General features: G+C 41.2%; 1 protein-coding gene across 1 annotated transcript in view; it reads left to right on the plus strand.

The window, feature by feature from the left end:
* The window catches only part of DLGAP1 (DLG associated protein 1), a gene marked incomplete at its 5' end in the record, with an annotated part of 138,779 nt that overhangs the window by 45,399 nt on the left and 79,619 nt on the right, over positions 1 to 13,761 (plus strand). Inside the window, one exon of the mRNA XM_082754037.1 lies at positions 1,588 to 1,828. Coding sequence (XP_082610163.1) covers positions 1,588 to 1,828 — 241 coding nt within the window. The remainder of the gene's footprint in view (positions 1 to 1,587; positions 1,829 to 13,761) is intronic.

Here is a 13,761-nt window from a genome sequence, read left to right on the forward strand (position 1 = left end):
ACACCAGTCCAGAAGTGTAGCAGACAGGTTTTGTGGTGCTGAATACTGGCCCCTTACCACTGACATGTCAAATCATTGAAATGTCAAAAAACTCGTGACGTTATTGATGCTAAGACTTCAGCTGTAACCGTAACAAATACATGGGCCATTCAGAATGAAACCGTAGTTTGAGTTTCTGTGGTATTCTGTGTTTGGACATTGTAGCTTCAGGTTATTCAGCTGTGTGTTTTATAGGTGAGGCACTTCGCATAGGGTATGACCTGATGCTCTCAAAGTAGGATTAGGATATATCTAAGATAAGCAGCACTGAAATTCAAGTCCCAGAGGAAACCATAAGCACTAGGTTAGGTTAGCTTAGTTATTTAGCTTGACGTCTAACACTTAGAGCTGTCTGCCAAAGAGTTAGTATTGCTTGTCAATATAAATAAGAAAATAACAATCTAAAAAAAGTCTTACTTCATAGATGTTTATGCAGGAATATGGCTGTTCTCCACCACTGTAGAACTGTTAATATAATGTACTATCCAGCACTTTTCCATGCTCTTTTAGCAGTTTTCCTATGAAAAAATGTTTTAGAGATTTTCTATTTCCATTTTATGTATGAAAGTCATAATGTTTGCCTTACTAAAATTCATCCTGGAATAGAATATTTAATATTTTTTTTGCATCAGCCTAATATAATCTGGTGTCTTCTGGTATCTAATACTTCTCCTGGTATCATGGCTTTTTACATGCGTAGAAAGTAGCAAAACCCTCAAGTAATAGTTTCTGTGTGCATGTTTCCTACAGCGATAATTATGATGCTTTAATACCAAGCTCAGGGCTCGACTCTGAATTTAGAAACATGAACATCCATTCCTTTATAAGCAGTGATAGGTGGTTTCCAGGTTTGCAAGATCTGCAGCAAAGCCACATGCTTTTAAATGTTCCTTAACCTGCGAGAGTGGAAGTCTTTGTCACCACCTAGTGTCTGCTCCACAAAGGGTCTAAGGTTTCCTTTGCACCTTTCAGCTCTCAGCCAGAGGGGTCGTCCAGGAGATGTAGTTATACAAATATTATCACCCTGCAGCAAAACTGTTTGCCTTACCAGCCTCCCCCTTTTCAACTCTTTGCTGGCACATCTGCACTTGGGCTTCCCAGCCCCTCAAATTTATCACTGCAGTTGCCTGTGGGTTGCATTGATTGTGTCCCAGGGTTAAGCTGACCTTTATTTTCTTACCGCCAAAGAAAGCATGATTCCAGTTTTTCAGTGTAATTAATGGTCATAATGGCTGGAGCTTCAGCCCCCCAGGGTGAGGTAAACCTCAGTTGCTACTGTGGGGACTCACAGCTTTCCACTGGTCTTGGCTGGAACCAAGAGCCTAAATACCAATCAATTTCTTCCTAAAGACTCTTTTTGTGTATATTTTTTTTCCTTAATAATTATTGCTTTGGAAAATGGGATGTGTTTTGTGCAATTCATCTGTTCTTCATGTGCAAAGCGGCCTTCTAATAGAACTGGCCATCGTGCCCCTGTTGCTTGAGGGTGTTCGTGCAGGACGGGGTGGTGCAGGGGGCATGCTGAATCTGCCCAATCTTTGTCCACAGGTGAGCGAGATGGAGGTGAACGGCCAGTTTGAGTCCGTCTGCGAGTCGGTGTTCAGTGAGCTCGAGTCTCAGGCAGTGGAGGCGCTGGATCTGCCAATGCCCGGCTGCTTCCGCATGAGGAGCCACAGCTACGTGAGAGCCATCGAGAAGGGCTGCTCCCAGGACGATGAGTGCATCTCACTGCGGTCCTCATCTCCCCCGCGTACAACCACTACGGTGAGGACCATCCAGAGCAGTACTGGTGAGTAACAAAATGGACATCCAGAGGGGTGGCAGAAAGGGAAGGTACCTTTCTGTGTGGCTCCATCAGGTCATCCACGAGATCTCTGCCAGACATAAAGCCCATGAGAGAGTCTGTGTTTCAGCAGGGAGCTGGACAGAATAATCAGCTTAAAACTAGGCACAGACCCAGGCTGATGCAATTCTGTTGCCTCCTGTGTCCAAGCTAATTTATTCTGGGCTAAGAGCTCACAGAAGAGAAGTCCAAGGTCATATCTCCTCCTGCTCTCATCCCTAAAAGAGCAATCACAATTTAGCAAAGCTGAATGAGAAGGCTCTGTGTTAGCAGCTTTGCTAACTCTTACCAGCAGTGGAGGGTCCCTCTGCCAAGTTTTGCTTTGTGAGGTGATCTTCTTTGTGCTTTCTGAAAGTTGGAAGTTATTGGGTGTGTTGATTAATGGCTCCAGGAGACTGGTACAGCTTTTTTGGCTGTATTTTTGTAATGCGAGTGAAGGAAAGAAGAAAAGGTCTGCAGGTCAAAACATGCGTGTTCACACCCTGTTGTTACTCCTTCTACAATTCAAACTACTCAAGCCTTGCAAGAGGGAGAAGTTTCGGTCTAAATATGAACCTTCTCTCTTCTAGAACCTCTTCTTTTAAGGTTGCTTTTCTTTTGGAAATAACCATGATGAATTCCAGATGCTACTGCCAAAGTTGGTGCTTAGGGGGAAGGAAAAGCAAGTCAAAAACCAAAAGGACAGCAAGAGGCAGGAACCATCATATGCGTGTGTATTTCACAGTGGGAGGATGAGGAAGGGCATTTTTCTCCTGATTTGTCTCCATCCATTCCTCTGTTTTACACAAGCTTCATTTACTATTCATGTACTGTTCATATTCATGACTAATATTTACTATTACAAGTATTTCACTGTGCCTAATACCTCTTTTCCAGGTTTTCTAATTTCTGTTTTCTGTATTCTAAACTTTTGCTTTTTTATGTATTATCTCCCAGGTACAGTTGTTTGTACGTTGTAAGTTCCTTATCTCTAACTCCAGTCTTTTTATAAAGCTGCTTGTCAATTGGTTTATGCCATCAAAGGATACTTTCAATCCTTTTAACCAAAAGTGTTCAGCTTAATTCATGATTTTTCTAAAAGTAACTAGTTTAAGCTCTGTTGGAAATACATTGGCAGTACATCACAAACATCAAAGCATTTTTAAGAAATGCTGCAGAGGAGTTCTCATCAAAATCACTAACCATTAAGAAATAGTATTCATCTCACAAAATTCTCTGCTGTGAAAGTAGTATGTGTGTGCACAAAGGGTTCGTACCACAAAGACAGGATTTAAGTAAGGTGTGTGTTCCTTCATTGCAGGGCTTTAGCTTGTGTCAAAACATAACTGTGAGGCAAAAGCTGAAGGATGGACATTTTCAGGGATTTTTCAGTGTGCCTTTGCTTGTGTTGGATCACCGTGGACGTATCAGAGTGATTTTTCATTTCTTTGAAAGTGGTTTTGTTAGCACTTTTTCTAAATAAAGTAACTAACGATTTATCCAGAAGGCAATAACTTTTATCTTTGCATAAGGGGTTGTTTCTGTCACTTAGAAAAACGGTGCCTCTCTTTGAGGATGTATGGGGGATATAAATAGGGTGTGTAAACGGAGAAGGGGGCTATATGTATCAGCTAAAAGTATTTGGAAAACCCATAAGAGGAAAGTCTTTATTGTAAACTGTCTTTGGTCTACCCTCTTCTTTCGTAGTGCAATCACAAGCAGAGTCCTGGTCTCTTCTCTGGGCAGCTGGCTATATTAAAAAAAAAAAAAAAAATCATAGGAATAAGGTTATGTTATGGAAAAATGTAGTCCAGTGGGTCTGTCTCATGTTACTGCTTGTGTAGTCAGCCCCTTAAAATAGAGAGAGGAGTGATTTGCAGCCCTCTCCTTGTACATCCACAGAAGCATTTGAAGCCTGCTGTAGGTATCTATTTTCTGCTGTGGGAATTTTACTGAGTTATCTTTCTCATTTTTTAATTCTTGGACTCCCAAGGGCCCATCCCTTGCAGTGGTAGCATTTCAGACAACTTGTCTCTTTTATTACCTGACTTACATGCCTCTATCCATTTAATGGGGATTAGAGCTGAATTAATTCCATCCAAAAGTGTCTGTATTGACTACCTTGTTGTTGCCTGTGGCTGGCTCATAGAAAGAAAACAATAACAGGAAAGACATCATTGATGGTTTCTCTTAATATCAGCCTCTATAAAATGGCACAGCAGTAAGGCAGATATGAAAAAAGAAGAAAGATATCTCAGACTTATCTCCACTGAGTGATGTTTCAAATGCTTTTGTGGGAGACAGAAGGGCAGTTATGATCTAAACTATGGATTTAACATCCCCAAATGAGAGAGCAGTCCTTCCACTTCAGAAACACCTTTGCCTGTTCAACCAAGGAAGGTTCCTTTCATCAACATTAGATCTTTCTTCGGGGACTAATCTACAAAGCTCTGATCATACAATGACAGTGGGAATTTCATTGCTGGCAGCCCAGGAAAACACCAACTTGATGGTAATAGAAAAGACAAAAAGGTGCTATCTGTCCACTGGATTAAAAATTTTGCCTCCAGAGCAATGGCCCACAGCCTTTCAGGGCATCTGAATAAAAATATTAAGTAAGCAGTATGGACAAAACCATACCTCTGCCTGCTAGCATGTACTACAATGGTTGCTGCCTCAGGTTTTAATTTCCTTTTGCCTCATAGCATGGAGGTTTAGTTCTGAAAGCAGTAGTACATGTCTACCAGCGTAGCTGTTTGGATGTGCTCAACCTAACGATAAAGCCAGCACTAATATTCTGGCTGTGGGACAGAGCTCAGTGATGGCTGGGTGCCCAACTGGTGGTCTCTGCAGCCTGCTGTGGTCTTCCTGCAGCTGAGGCAACGCAGTGGGGTGACTGCATCTGGCTGAAACCTAGCCCGGGTGTGAAAATGAGGCTGTAGGCACAAAGCTCTTGTCATCACCAGAATGAAATGCTAGACTACAAGTGGGAAAAAATACCCTACCCTCACCAAAGTGAATGTTTCTGCATGTATGTGGGAGTCATGCACTTTGTTCTTGTAAGATGGTCTTGTAAGTGAAATGGTATTTTATCCTTGTATTCAAGTGAAGGGTTTTCAAATGAAGAAAAGAAAATATGAACTTATGACTTTATACAGACATAGAAACGTTTGGGAAATGAGTGCCACGTCACAACTTCATCATGCCTGGAAAGCTGGGAGGTTGAAGCAGACCAACAGCCTTGATATTTGCTCACTCCACATTAATCAGACCCATGGAGGGAGCTGACCCCACACCACTGAGCTGGCCCCCAGTGCTGGGCTCTGCAGGCTGGGAGCTCCAGCAGCCCTCAAGTGCTGGCATGCATTGTACATCGTACAGGATAGCCTGCACTAAAAGCTGCCACCCATGTCATCTGGTCTCTTCAGAGTTGTTTAATGAGGTGTGAGTTAGTATATAATTTGATCCCAGGTTATTTGCAGATGAAGCCATTGTAACTGAAACTCCTCAGCCAGCAGATTCAGTCACTAAATAGGCAGCCTTTTAAGAATTTAAAAAGCCTTTAAATCATTTCAATGTGCACAAAGAGCATGGCAATTAAGAAACAATGAAAATTTAAAGTAGTCTAAAGAACATCTTTCTCCCACATTGCTTGTATTTGACTTGTACGATGCAGAAGAATTTTGTAGGTCATGTTTCTACAGCATGCCTGTGCAGCCATGCTCACTCCTTTGCGGCACAGATAAACCTTACTATGTTGTGAGAGCTCAAGCATTAGCACATGTGGGTACAAATACATAACGGAGACTGGATATGTTTAAGTGGAAAATGTGTAGCTGAGCTCAAGCTGTAACATCAGGAAAAACTCTGCACTAGATTGCAATAGGTGTTTTCTCAATATCTAACTTCCGTACAGCCAGATAAACAGAAGTATCAAAATTATCTGCAGCAATGCCATCTGGTGATGCTCAGTAATATTGCACTTCTGATTAAAAGCAAAGCAAACAAAAATCCCAAGGAAATCGTGCTGTGTAGCCAGCAGGTTAGAGAAGGACTGAGAGTTATCACAGTGTATGCTAATTATGGTGCTTCAGCTGAGCAAGCTGTTCTCTTTCCGTTCTTCAGAACATCTGACCAAGAGGGGTCAGGTACTTTGTGGAAAATCTCTAAGGGACTGACTGCCTAGCCAATGGGAAAAAAATGCAAACAACCTTAAAAATAGACTTATGCCAGGCAGAATTCAAAAATAAAACCAAAGCCTGTGGAGAAGGAGGCTGGAACTGACTGTATACCAGCTGTGTCCAAGCTCTCCAGGACTCCTCAGAGCTGTCCTTCCAAAGACCGTTCTGTTGAAAAAGAAATAAGGAATGAGGTTTTCAGATTTGATTTCCAAATGAAGCCAGGATTGGTTTTTGGACTTCTACCAAAATGAAGGTATCTCCACAGAAGGCCTGAAGAAATATAATAATAGTTACGGCCTTCCTGCAGATGTTGAACTTAAAATAGATTTGGAAAGTGTAGAAAGCTGTTTGACAAAGAATTTACACGTTTCATTTCCTGTTTCCCTGAGTAATTCTGAAATGCAGTCTGCCTTTGGATCCACTATCAAATTGCTTAAACCAGTGCTTAAAAATGTTTTTCTTTACTAATGAGGAGCTGACCCTGGAAGAGAACACTGTTTCTAATTTCAGAGGCATCTGACTGTAGATAGAGCAAGTTTCATCTTGTCTATTCCCAAAGTTAGCTTTGTGAATTTTAAGCTCCACATCACATACTCGCACAAACACACACATGCATACACACACACACACACAAAAAAAAAAAAAAAAAAAAAAAAAAAAAAAAAAAAAAACCATGTTTATAAAGCTAGTGGAGGTTTTTAATGAGAAAAACTGAGAATACAGTTCTTGCTGGCAGATTTCTGACTGACCTGGACCATGATGCAGGCACTCATGGAAACTGCTCTGATGAAGAGTGAGAAAGGAGCAAGGCTAAGACAAGAGAGTCAGCCCTGGAAAGACTAGCTATACCCAAACACTTGGCAGGTTGCAGCAGGTTGGTTTGTATGTGGTGTATTTATGCCAAGGGCAGGAGTCAAAATAAGTTTGATAAATTCTCTTTTACCTTTTGGACATACAGAATTTTGTGAACTGGAAGGGATTGCTGGAGTATATATTACACAGGTCCCTACTTAGGGAATGCTTGGTAGCTACAGTTGGTTCACCATGTAAGCAATGTCAGACAGTGGAATGTGTTACACCAATTTTTCATCTTTCTCCCTGGCTCTGCCTCTTTTCTCTGTTTAATTATGAATATTGAATTTAATCTTTAAAACCCTGAGCTGTTTGGTCCTGTCTGAGATACTGCCAGGATTTGGAGAGACAGCCTTAAGCATTCAAAACTGTGATCTTAAAATGTTCTGAAGGACTGTGTTGGTCTTTGTAGACATCTCCAGAAGGACAGAAAAACTCTGATGTTTTTTTCAGATAACACTTGTATGTTTGACTTCTCTGGTTGTCCAAAGGGCTTGGATATCTCCAAGGATGGAAATTACGCAGTACTTCTGGACTGCCTCTTCCAGCACTTAACTGCAGTATGATTTTTATTTTTTATCATATAAACAACTGAAATTTCCCTTGTGCAACTTGTGCCCATTATCTCATGTCCTTTTTCATGCACATCTGACAAAAGCATGGCTCAGCCTTCTCTATAACCATCCGTCCAGTAGCTCCCCCCACACCCTCCAGGCCCTACAGATCTACCTATCAACCCGTACGGGAACATCACACTCGACCCCCCTACCTGTCTCAGTGCCCACTTTGTGCTGAGACTCTTGTGCTGGGGAGTGTCACACTGCTCACAGACCCCAGATGTGTTCTCACCAGTACTCAGCCTCCCTCAGACTGCCAGCTCTGGTTTGCAGACTGCTTTGGCAGACTGCACAGCATGCTGCCAGATATCCACAGCACAAGGGCACACTGCTGAATGTCCTTCAGCCTGCTGTGCTGTGAGTCCCCACCAGCCTTTCCTGATGCTGAGAATAGGATGGCCCTGTGACTTGTAGGTTTGACGGTCTCCAGTGAAACAGGAAAATGTGTAATATTTGCAGAAGAAGGAGATCTGTAAGAGAAATCTATGTTATTCTATGAAAAAAACTTTTAAGGAGGTTGTCTAGTGGCGGCACAAACAAAGAGGATGCAGTGATTAGTAGCATCAAATGAAATGTTTTAGTATTTATTAGTGTTTAAGAGATTATTGTACCGCAATTAAAAGTACTACGGATGCCCTTTGCATATGTCTGTATGGAATGTGACTAAATGTATTCTGCAACTAACTCATTTCCATTTATTATATTGCACACGCTAAAGTGATAATCATTTTGCATGACCAGACTTGCACAGCTCTCCCTGATGCAGTACAGATTGTGTAAAGGTTTGAGCTATGCTTTTGCCTCAAAAAAGCATAGCTCATTTGCCTGTGTGTTACCAAGTGCACCATTATGTGGAGATGGTTGTAGGAAGGTCCAGAGCCCCAGGTAGATGGCAACTTCCCAGTGTACAGCTCCAGTGAGACTGTCCTGGTCCCACCCCACTCCTGCTGGTGTACATGTACTGCAACTACCCTGTTGGAGCCTACAGGCATGCTTATCCAAATATATTACAATGCCTGAAAGTTCAGTGCTTAGCTGAAACAAAATACCACTTGATTTACCATAGCAAATACAGAGAAGGGTATTACAAGCAGTATAATAATTTGAAGGTTGCTGTGTTGACTGAGTACCACATGCCTGAAGTCTCATTAGGTGAGAATTAGCTATTTTTTATGCCTATAAACAAACATGAGACCTCAGTGATTCAGAGTCCAAGAAGCAGTGGTTAAATCAACTGTCTTTACTGCTCATTTCCGCAAGACTTGTCTACCCTGAATCACAAAGCCTGAGCTTGCTGACAGGTCTCCCTCAGGCAGAGGCAGCAGTGTTGCTGGGGTCTGAGAGCAGTTTGCCTTGTGTCCCACTGGAGAGATGCAGTGCAGGACCAGGCTGATGCGACTTCCTGGCAGGCAGGTCCAGCAGGAGATCTCACTTGGCAGCCTCATGTATCTGCATTTTGGGGGGCAATGTTTTCTGACTTGCAAGCAGGAGTAGGAAAACCCCCTTTGAAATATGGCTGGAATTGCATCGCAAGGAAGCAGGTTTCCCATAGCAGCGCCAGCTTGTAATTGCACACTAATAGGTAAAATGTGGAGCAGAATATAAAATAAACCCAGGGTCTGTTTCCACTTACAGATTGTGGGAGGATAGTGTAACCTTTATCCAAAATGCTGCGCTCAGGGGCTAGTCATCGCTCTGAACTAGAGAGACAACAGAACTTTGTGCATTAAGTATACATTGTCCCTTAGCTGAGATGCCAATAACAAATGAAGAGCAAATAATTCAATTTTCACTTAACAGAGAAGCACAACAAAGACCTGAATCTTTTCTTTGTTCTGGCTTACTTTAAATGCAGTGTTTTTGTGATGGCAGTGGCAGAAATGAGCTGAATCAGTAAGCTGAAGACATGGCCCAATTTATATAATGCAATCACATTTTCAGTAATAATTCCTACCGTTTTTCTAAAATAGACTAATGTGGTCACTTCTAACTACAGTTGTCTTTTGGGAAGCAAGACCTAGGCCTCTTTCCTGAAGGGGCTATGCTAAATTAATCTATCCATGGGATAAAAATAACTCGGGTTGTTCTTTTTAGCATGTGCCCAGCCCTCAGCAATGCCTTGCTAGTCTCCTGCAGTAAGTTTCATGTTGTTCCTTTAGGACAAACTTGAACATTTTTCATAGAATCATAACACAGAATGTCTCAGGATGGAAGGGACCTTAAAGATCACCTAACTCCAACCTCCTGCCCATGGGCAGGGACACCTCCCACCAGATCAGGTTGCCCAGGACCCCATCCAACCTCGTCTTGAACTCTTCCAGGCATGGGGCATCCACAACTTCTCTTGGCGACCTGTTCCAGTGCCTCACTACCCTTACAGTGAAGAATTTCCTCCTAATGTCTGGTCTAAATCTATCATTATCTACCCAAGTAAAGAGTCCTGTATCCTTTTTATGAGATCCCTTTAAGTACTGAAAGGCCGCAATGAGGTCTCCCTGGAGATAGGTTGTCTTCAGATATTAATTACAAAGCTCTCTTGGGCCATAGTGTATTCCAAGAAGTAATGAGAAAAGATAAGATATTTGATGATGATGAGCTTTTTAAAGTGACTGAGTGATTTTGGAATTTACAAAAAAAAAAAAAAAAAAACAATTTTTAATAAGTGCATTTAATGAGTACAGCTCTGCAGGGCCCCTCTTATACTAGAGCAATTTTTTGACACTGTTGTATCCCATCATGTAATTCCCATTTCGGAGCTCAGATATGATGTATTAGGTACCAGATCCAGTAAATAATTACACATTTTTGTGGTGCCTAAATATGTCTTTATGAAGCAGTCTAACAGTAATTGGTTCTCTGAAGCTATGGTGGACTATGGGGTGCATATATTATTAACTGCTTTTTGAAACAGACACTGCCTTTTTTCTTTAGTAATACCACAGATAAACCCAAAGGAAATGTGGCAGCAAAGAAATGTGTGCATTAAAAAAAATTACAGGAGCTGTGAAGTGTACATAGAGATATAATGTACTCTTTATTTCTTGCTGTTACACTGATCTCACTGCTGTGCTTCTTAAAATGCTCAATTACAAAGCACAAAACGACTCAGTTCTGGAAAATACCTAATGTTATCTTGCAGAGGACAGTCTAGCTGCCATTACAGACTAGTAGTCCCTTTTATCAAAGGCACACTGTAGGCAAATGCGGGTAATCTGTTCTAATGCCCCAACCTTTGTCTGGCCTCTGGTGGGGGGAATCAGTGTGTTGGTTGTCAGAAATTGTTTTCCCTTGCTGAATTTGGCTTTGGTCAGATGGGAGAGCACTAAATTGCATTCCACTTAAAATGCAGTAAACCATCCGAGTAGAACAATTCCTAGTTGCTCTGATCAAGGATTTGAACTAAGCTATCAGAGGAGAAGAAAAATAAATAAATAAATAAATAAATAATATGAAAGTACTCTCTACTGTGACAGAGAGTCTCTACCTCTTGCTTGTTCTGTTGAGAAAGATGCCTACTTTTCATCTCAGTACAGTCAAGACAGCGATGACTTGATAACCATTCTTTTTGCTCTAATGACTTTTCAAATAAATTCTATGTTTAACTAAAGTAAAACGTAGATCTGTATTCCTGTGGGAAGGTTTACATGGAAGTCAGAATGTTGTAATAGCATAACAAAATAAATGCTACCAGGCTCTTTGTTTAAACAAGGCAGGCTATTGAAATTCCTTGCTCCCACTTTCCCTAAACTCTTAGCATAGAGTGTTATCTATAATCCTGAACTTTGCTAAGAGTCGAATACAATTAGGTGCATCTGTGACAGGAAAAAGGCACAGTCTTAGCAGACTAAAAACACATAAGCTATGGATAAACCGAAACCCATCCAGGAACTACTAGCCCTAATCTTCCTGCCTCAGGAAGTCCAGAGAAAATCTGCAGCTTTCCATTTTGCGTGAAGTGTAACTTACACCTAAGTGACAGTATTAGCTGGTGCCCAGTGCCGTGGCCTGTCTTATCTCTGTCTTATCACTGTCTTATCTCACACAGTTCCCTGAACTCGCATGTGACATTTTGCCATTTGCCCTTTAAAATAAAAAGGGAAAGCAGGGGAAGAAGGTATTCAGACAGATGGAAGTAGGGTGAGGGGATCTATTTTATCTGTTGGAAGCTCTGTGTTTTGGAAGGTTGCATGTGTTTTGGAAGGTTGCATGCTCTCACCTAGCTGAAGTCAGTTGTTGTCTTGCACCAACTTCCAAGGAAGCTGCCTCTGTCTTCATTCACATCTCTTTACACCGTCTCTCCCTTTTTGGGATGTTGCTATGGGTAAGCTAGATCATGTTAAAAGTTATGTTAGTGAACAGCTCAGGCTTATTCTCTTTTCAGAAAAAGAGAGACAAATTAGGGCAAGAAGTTGTCAGTTAAGATTTCCATTACCAACTTTTACCCTTCCCAAATCTTTCTCTCAGATTTTAACCATGGCTGAAGAGCTGTGTCGCATTAGCAGACAGTGTAGAGCATCATTCAGTATAAGAGGGCAGTTGTGTTTAACCTCACAGCAGTTATCTCTGGGCCATTGACATCTGTTTGGGTATAGTGTTCTTGCACATACCAGATTTGGTATTATAAAACAGAACATGCTGCCATCATCTGATTTGCCTCCCTAGCCATCCTCCTTTCTGAACATCATATACGTGCTGCTGTCCTGAAAGCCTTTTCCTGTTTCTGTCAATGCTTGCTGAGAATGAAAGCACGTATCTCCCTTATGGCAACTATTTGCAACAGAGAAGGCTCACACTAAGTGCAAAGGCTAGTCTCATTTCCTGTGAGGTCTGGTGGGATGGTTGAGTAATAGATGTAGGGTGAAGGGGTACTAATCCTGAAAGCATGTGTTTTTTGTGCTTTTTATTTATTTATTTATTAAAAAGAAATTAACTCTGAGTTAGCAAAGAGGTCTAGAATTGTTTTGTAAAATAGAAACATGTCCAGCACTTCAAAAATCACTCATTTCATCAACATGTAGAATCAATAACACCTTTTCCTGTATGAATAGTTGATGGTAAGAAATAGATGGGCAGGGCTTTCAGCCTGAGTGTTTACAAAATGCTTTGACTTCTCTTTATTCCCTCATCACATATGACTTGGTATGTGGACTAGATGCAGATGATGTGCTACCTAGCACACTATGTTGATGTCATTTGATCCACCAGCGTAGCCAGCAGTTGACACATTTTTAGGGCATATTTTCTGGTTGCGATGAGTCTCCGGTTTCCCCGCAGGCAGGGGATAGAGAGAGATATGAGATGGTCATCATCAAAGTAATGGCTTCCAGAATCCCTTTATTGCCTTTAAAAGGCTGGTGTAACTAGTGAATAGAAAATAATGAGCATGACAGATTAGAGTGGGCACTGGACAGAAAGCTTAAAGAGCTTTGGGAATTCATGGGACTGCAGAAGCAGTGTTGGAATTTCATCAAGTGAAGGGTAACTCTTTCTCCCATCTGTTTTGTAGATAGATTTTTTAATATTTTAAGTACAATATTGCAGATCAGAGCAGTCTGTTACTCTTCAAAAGTGAGACAGATTTTTTTCCATTACAAACTTTGCTAATTGAGGATCTAATTGTAAAAGGTGCTGAGTGTCCTCAGCTGCCAGCATCATAGAATTAGCTCATAATTTCCATATGCTTGGTGTCACAGAAACATCTGGCTCCTCTATTTTCCTGCAGGTGCCTTTACAACCAGAAGAGTCTGGGTCAGGGGTATCAATCTGTTGGAATTCAGTTTATGATATTTTTAAAAATTATAAATGTAAATGTTTCTAGTCTTTTTCTGACAAAAGTTTAAATCTTGAACCAGATCCTAGGGAATAGTATAAAAATGAAAAACATAGGTTCTGGACAATCATTTCAAATGCTGTTTTTGTTTTTGTTTTTTTTTTTCCATTATCCTGCTAGAAAAGACAGCATCCTGGGGAATGGCAGTGAGGTAAATATTTACCCTTTCTCTGTGCTATAGTAACAGACAAAGTTGTGGCACAAGAAAATGTCAAGATTGTTTCTGTTGCATTCATAAATGAAAGAGGTAGGAGGAGTGGCTCTCTCTCTCTTTCCACCCCCACAATTAGCAAAGAGATTGTGCTTAGTAGGATGAGATGGAGCAGTCCTGGGTACCTTGCATCTGATGTCTATAAAATCATATCATGAACTGACCACTGACACAATATTTCATATGCATGTGCTAAACAACTATACAAA

Source organism: Aythya marila (assembly GCF_965140915.1).
Source record: "Aythya marila genome assembly, chromosome: 2".
In the NCBI taxonomy this organism is placed as follows: domain Eukaryota; kingdom Metazoa; phylum Chordata; class Aves; order Anseriformes; family Anatidae; genus Aythya; species Aythya marila.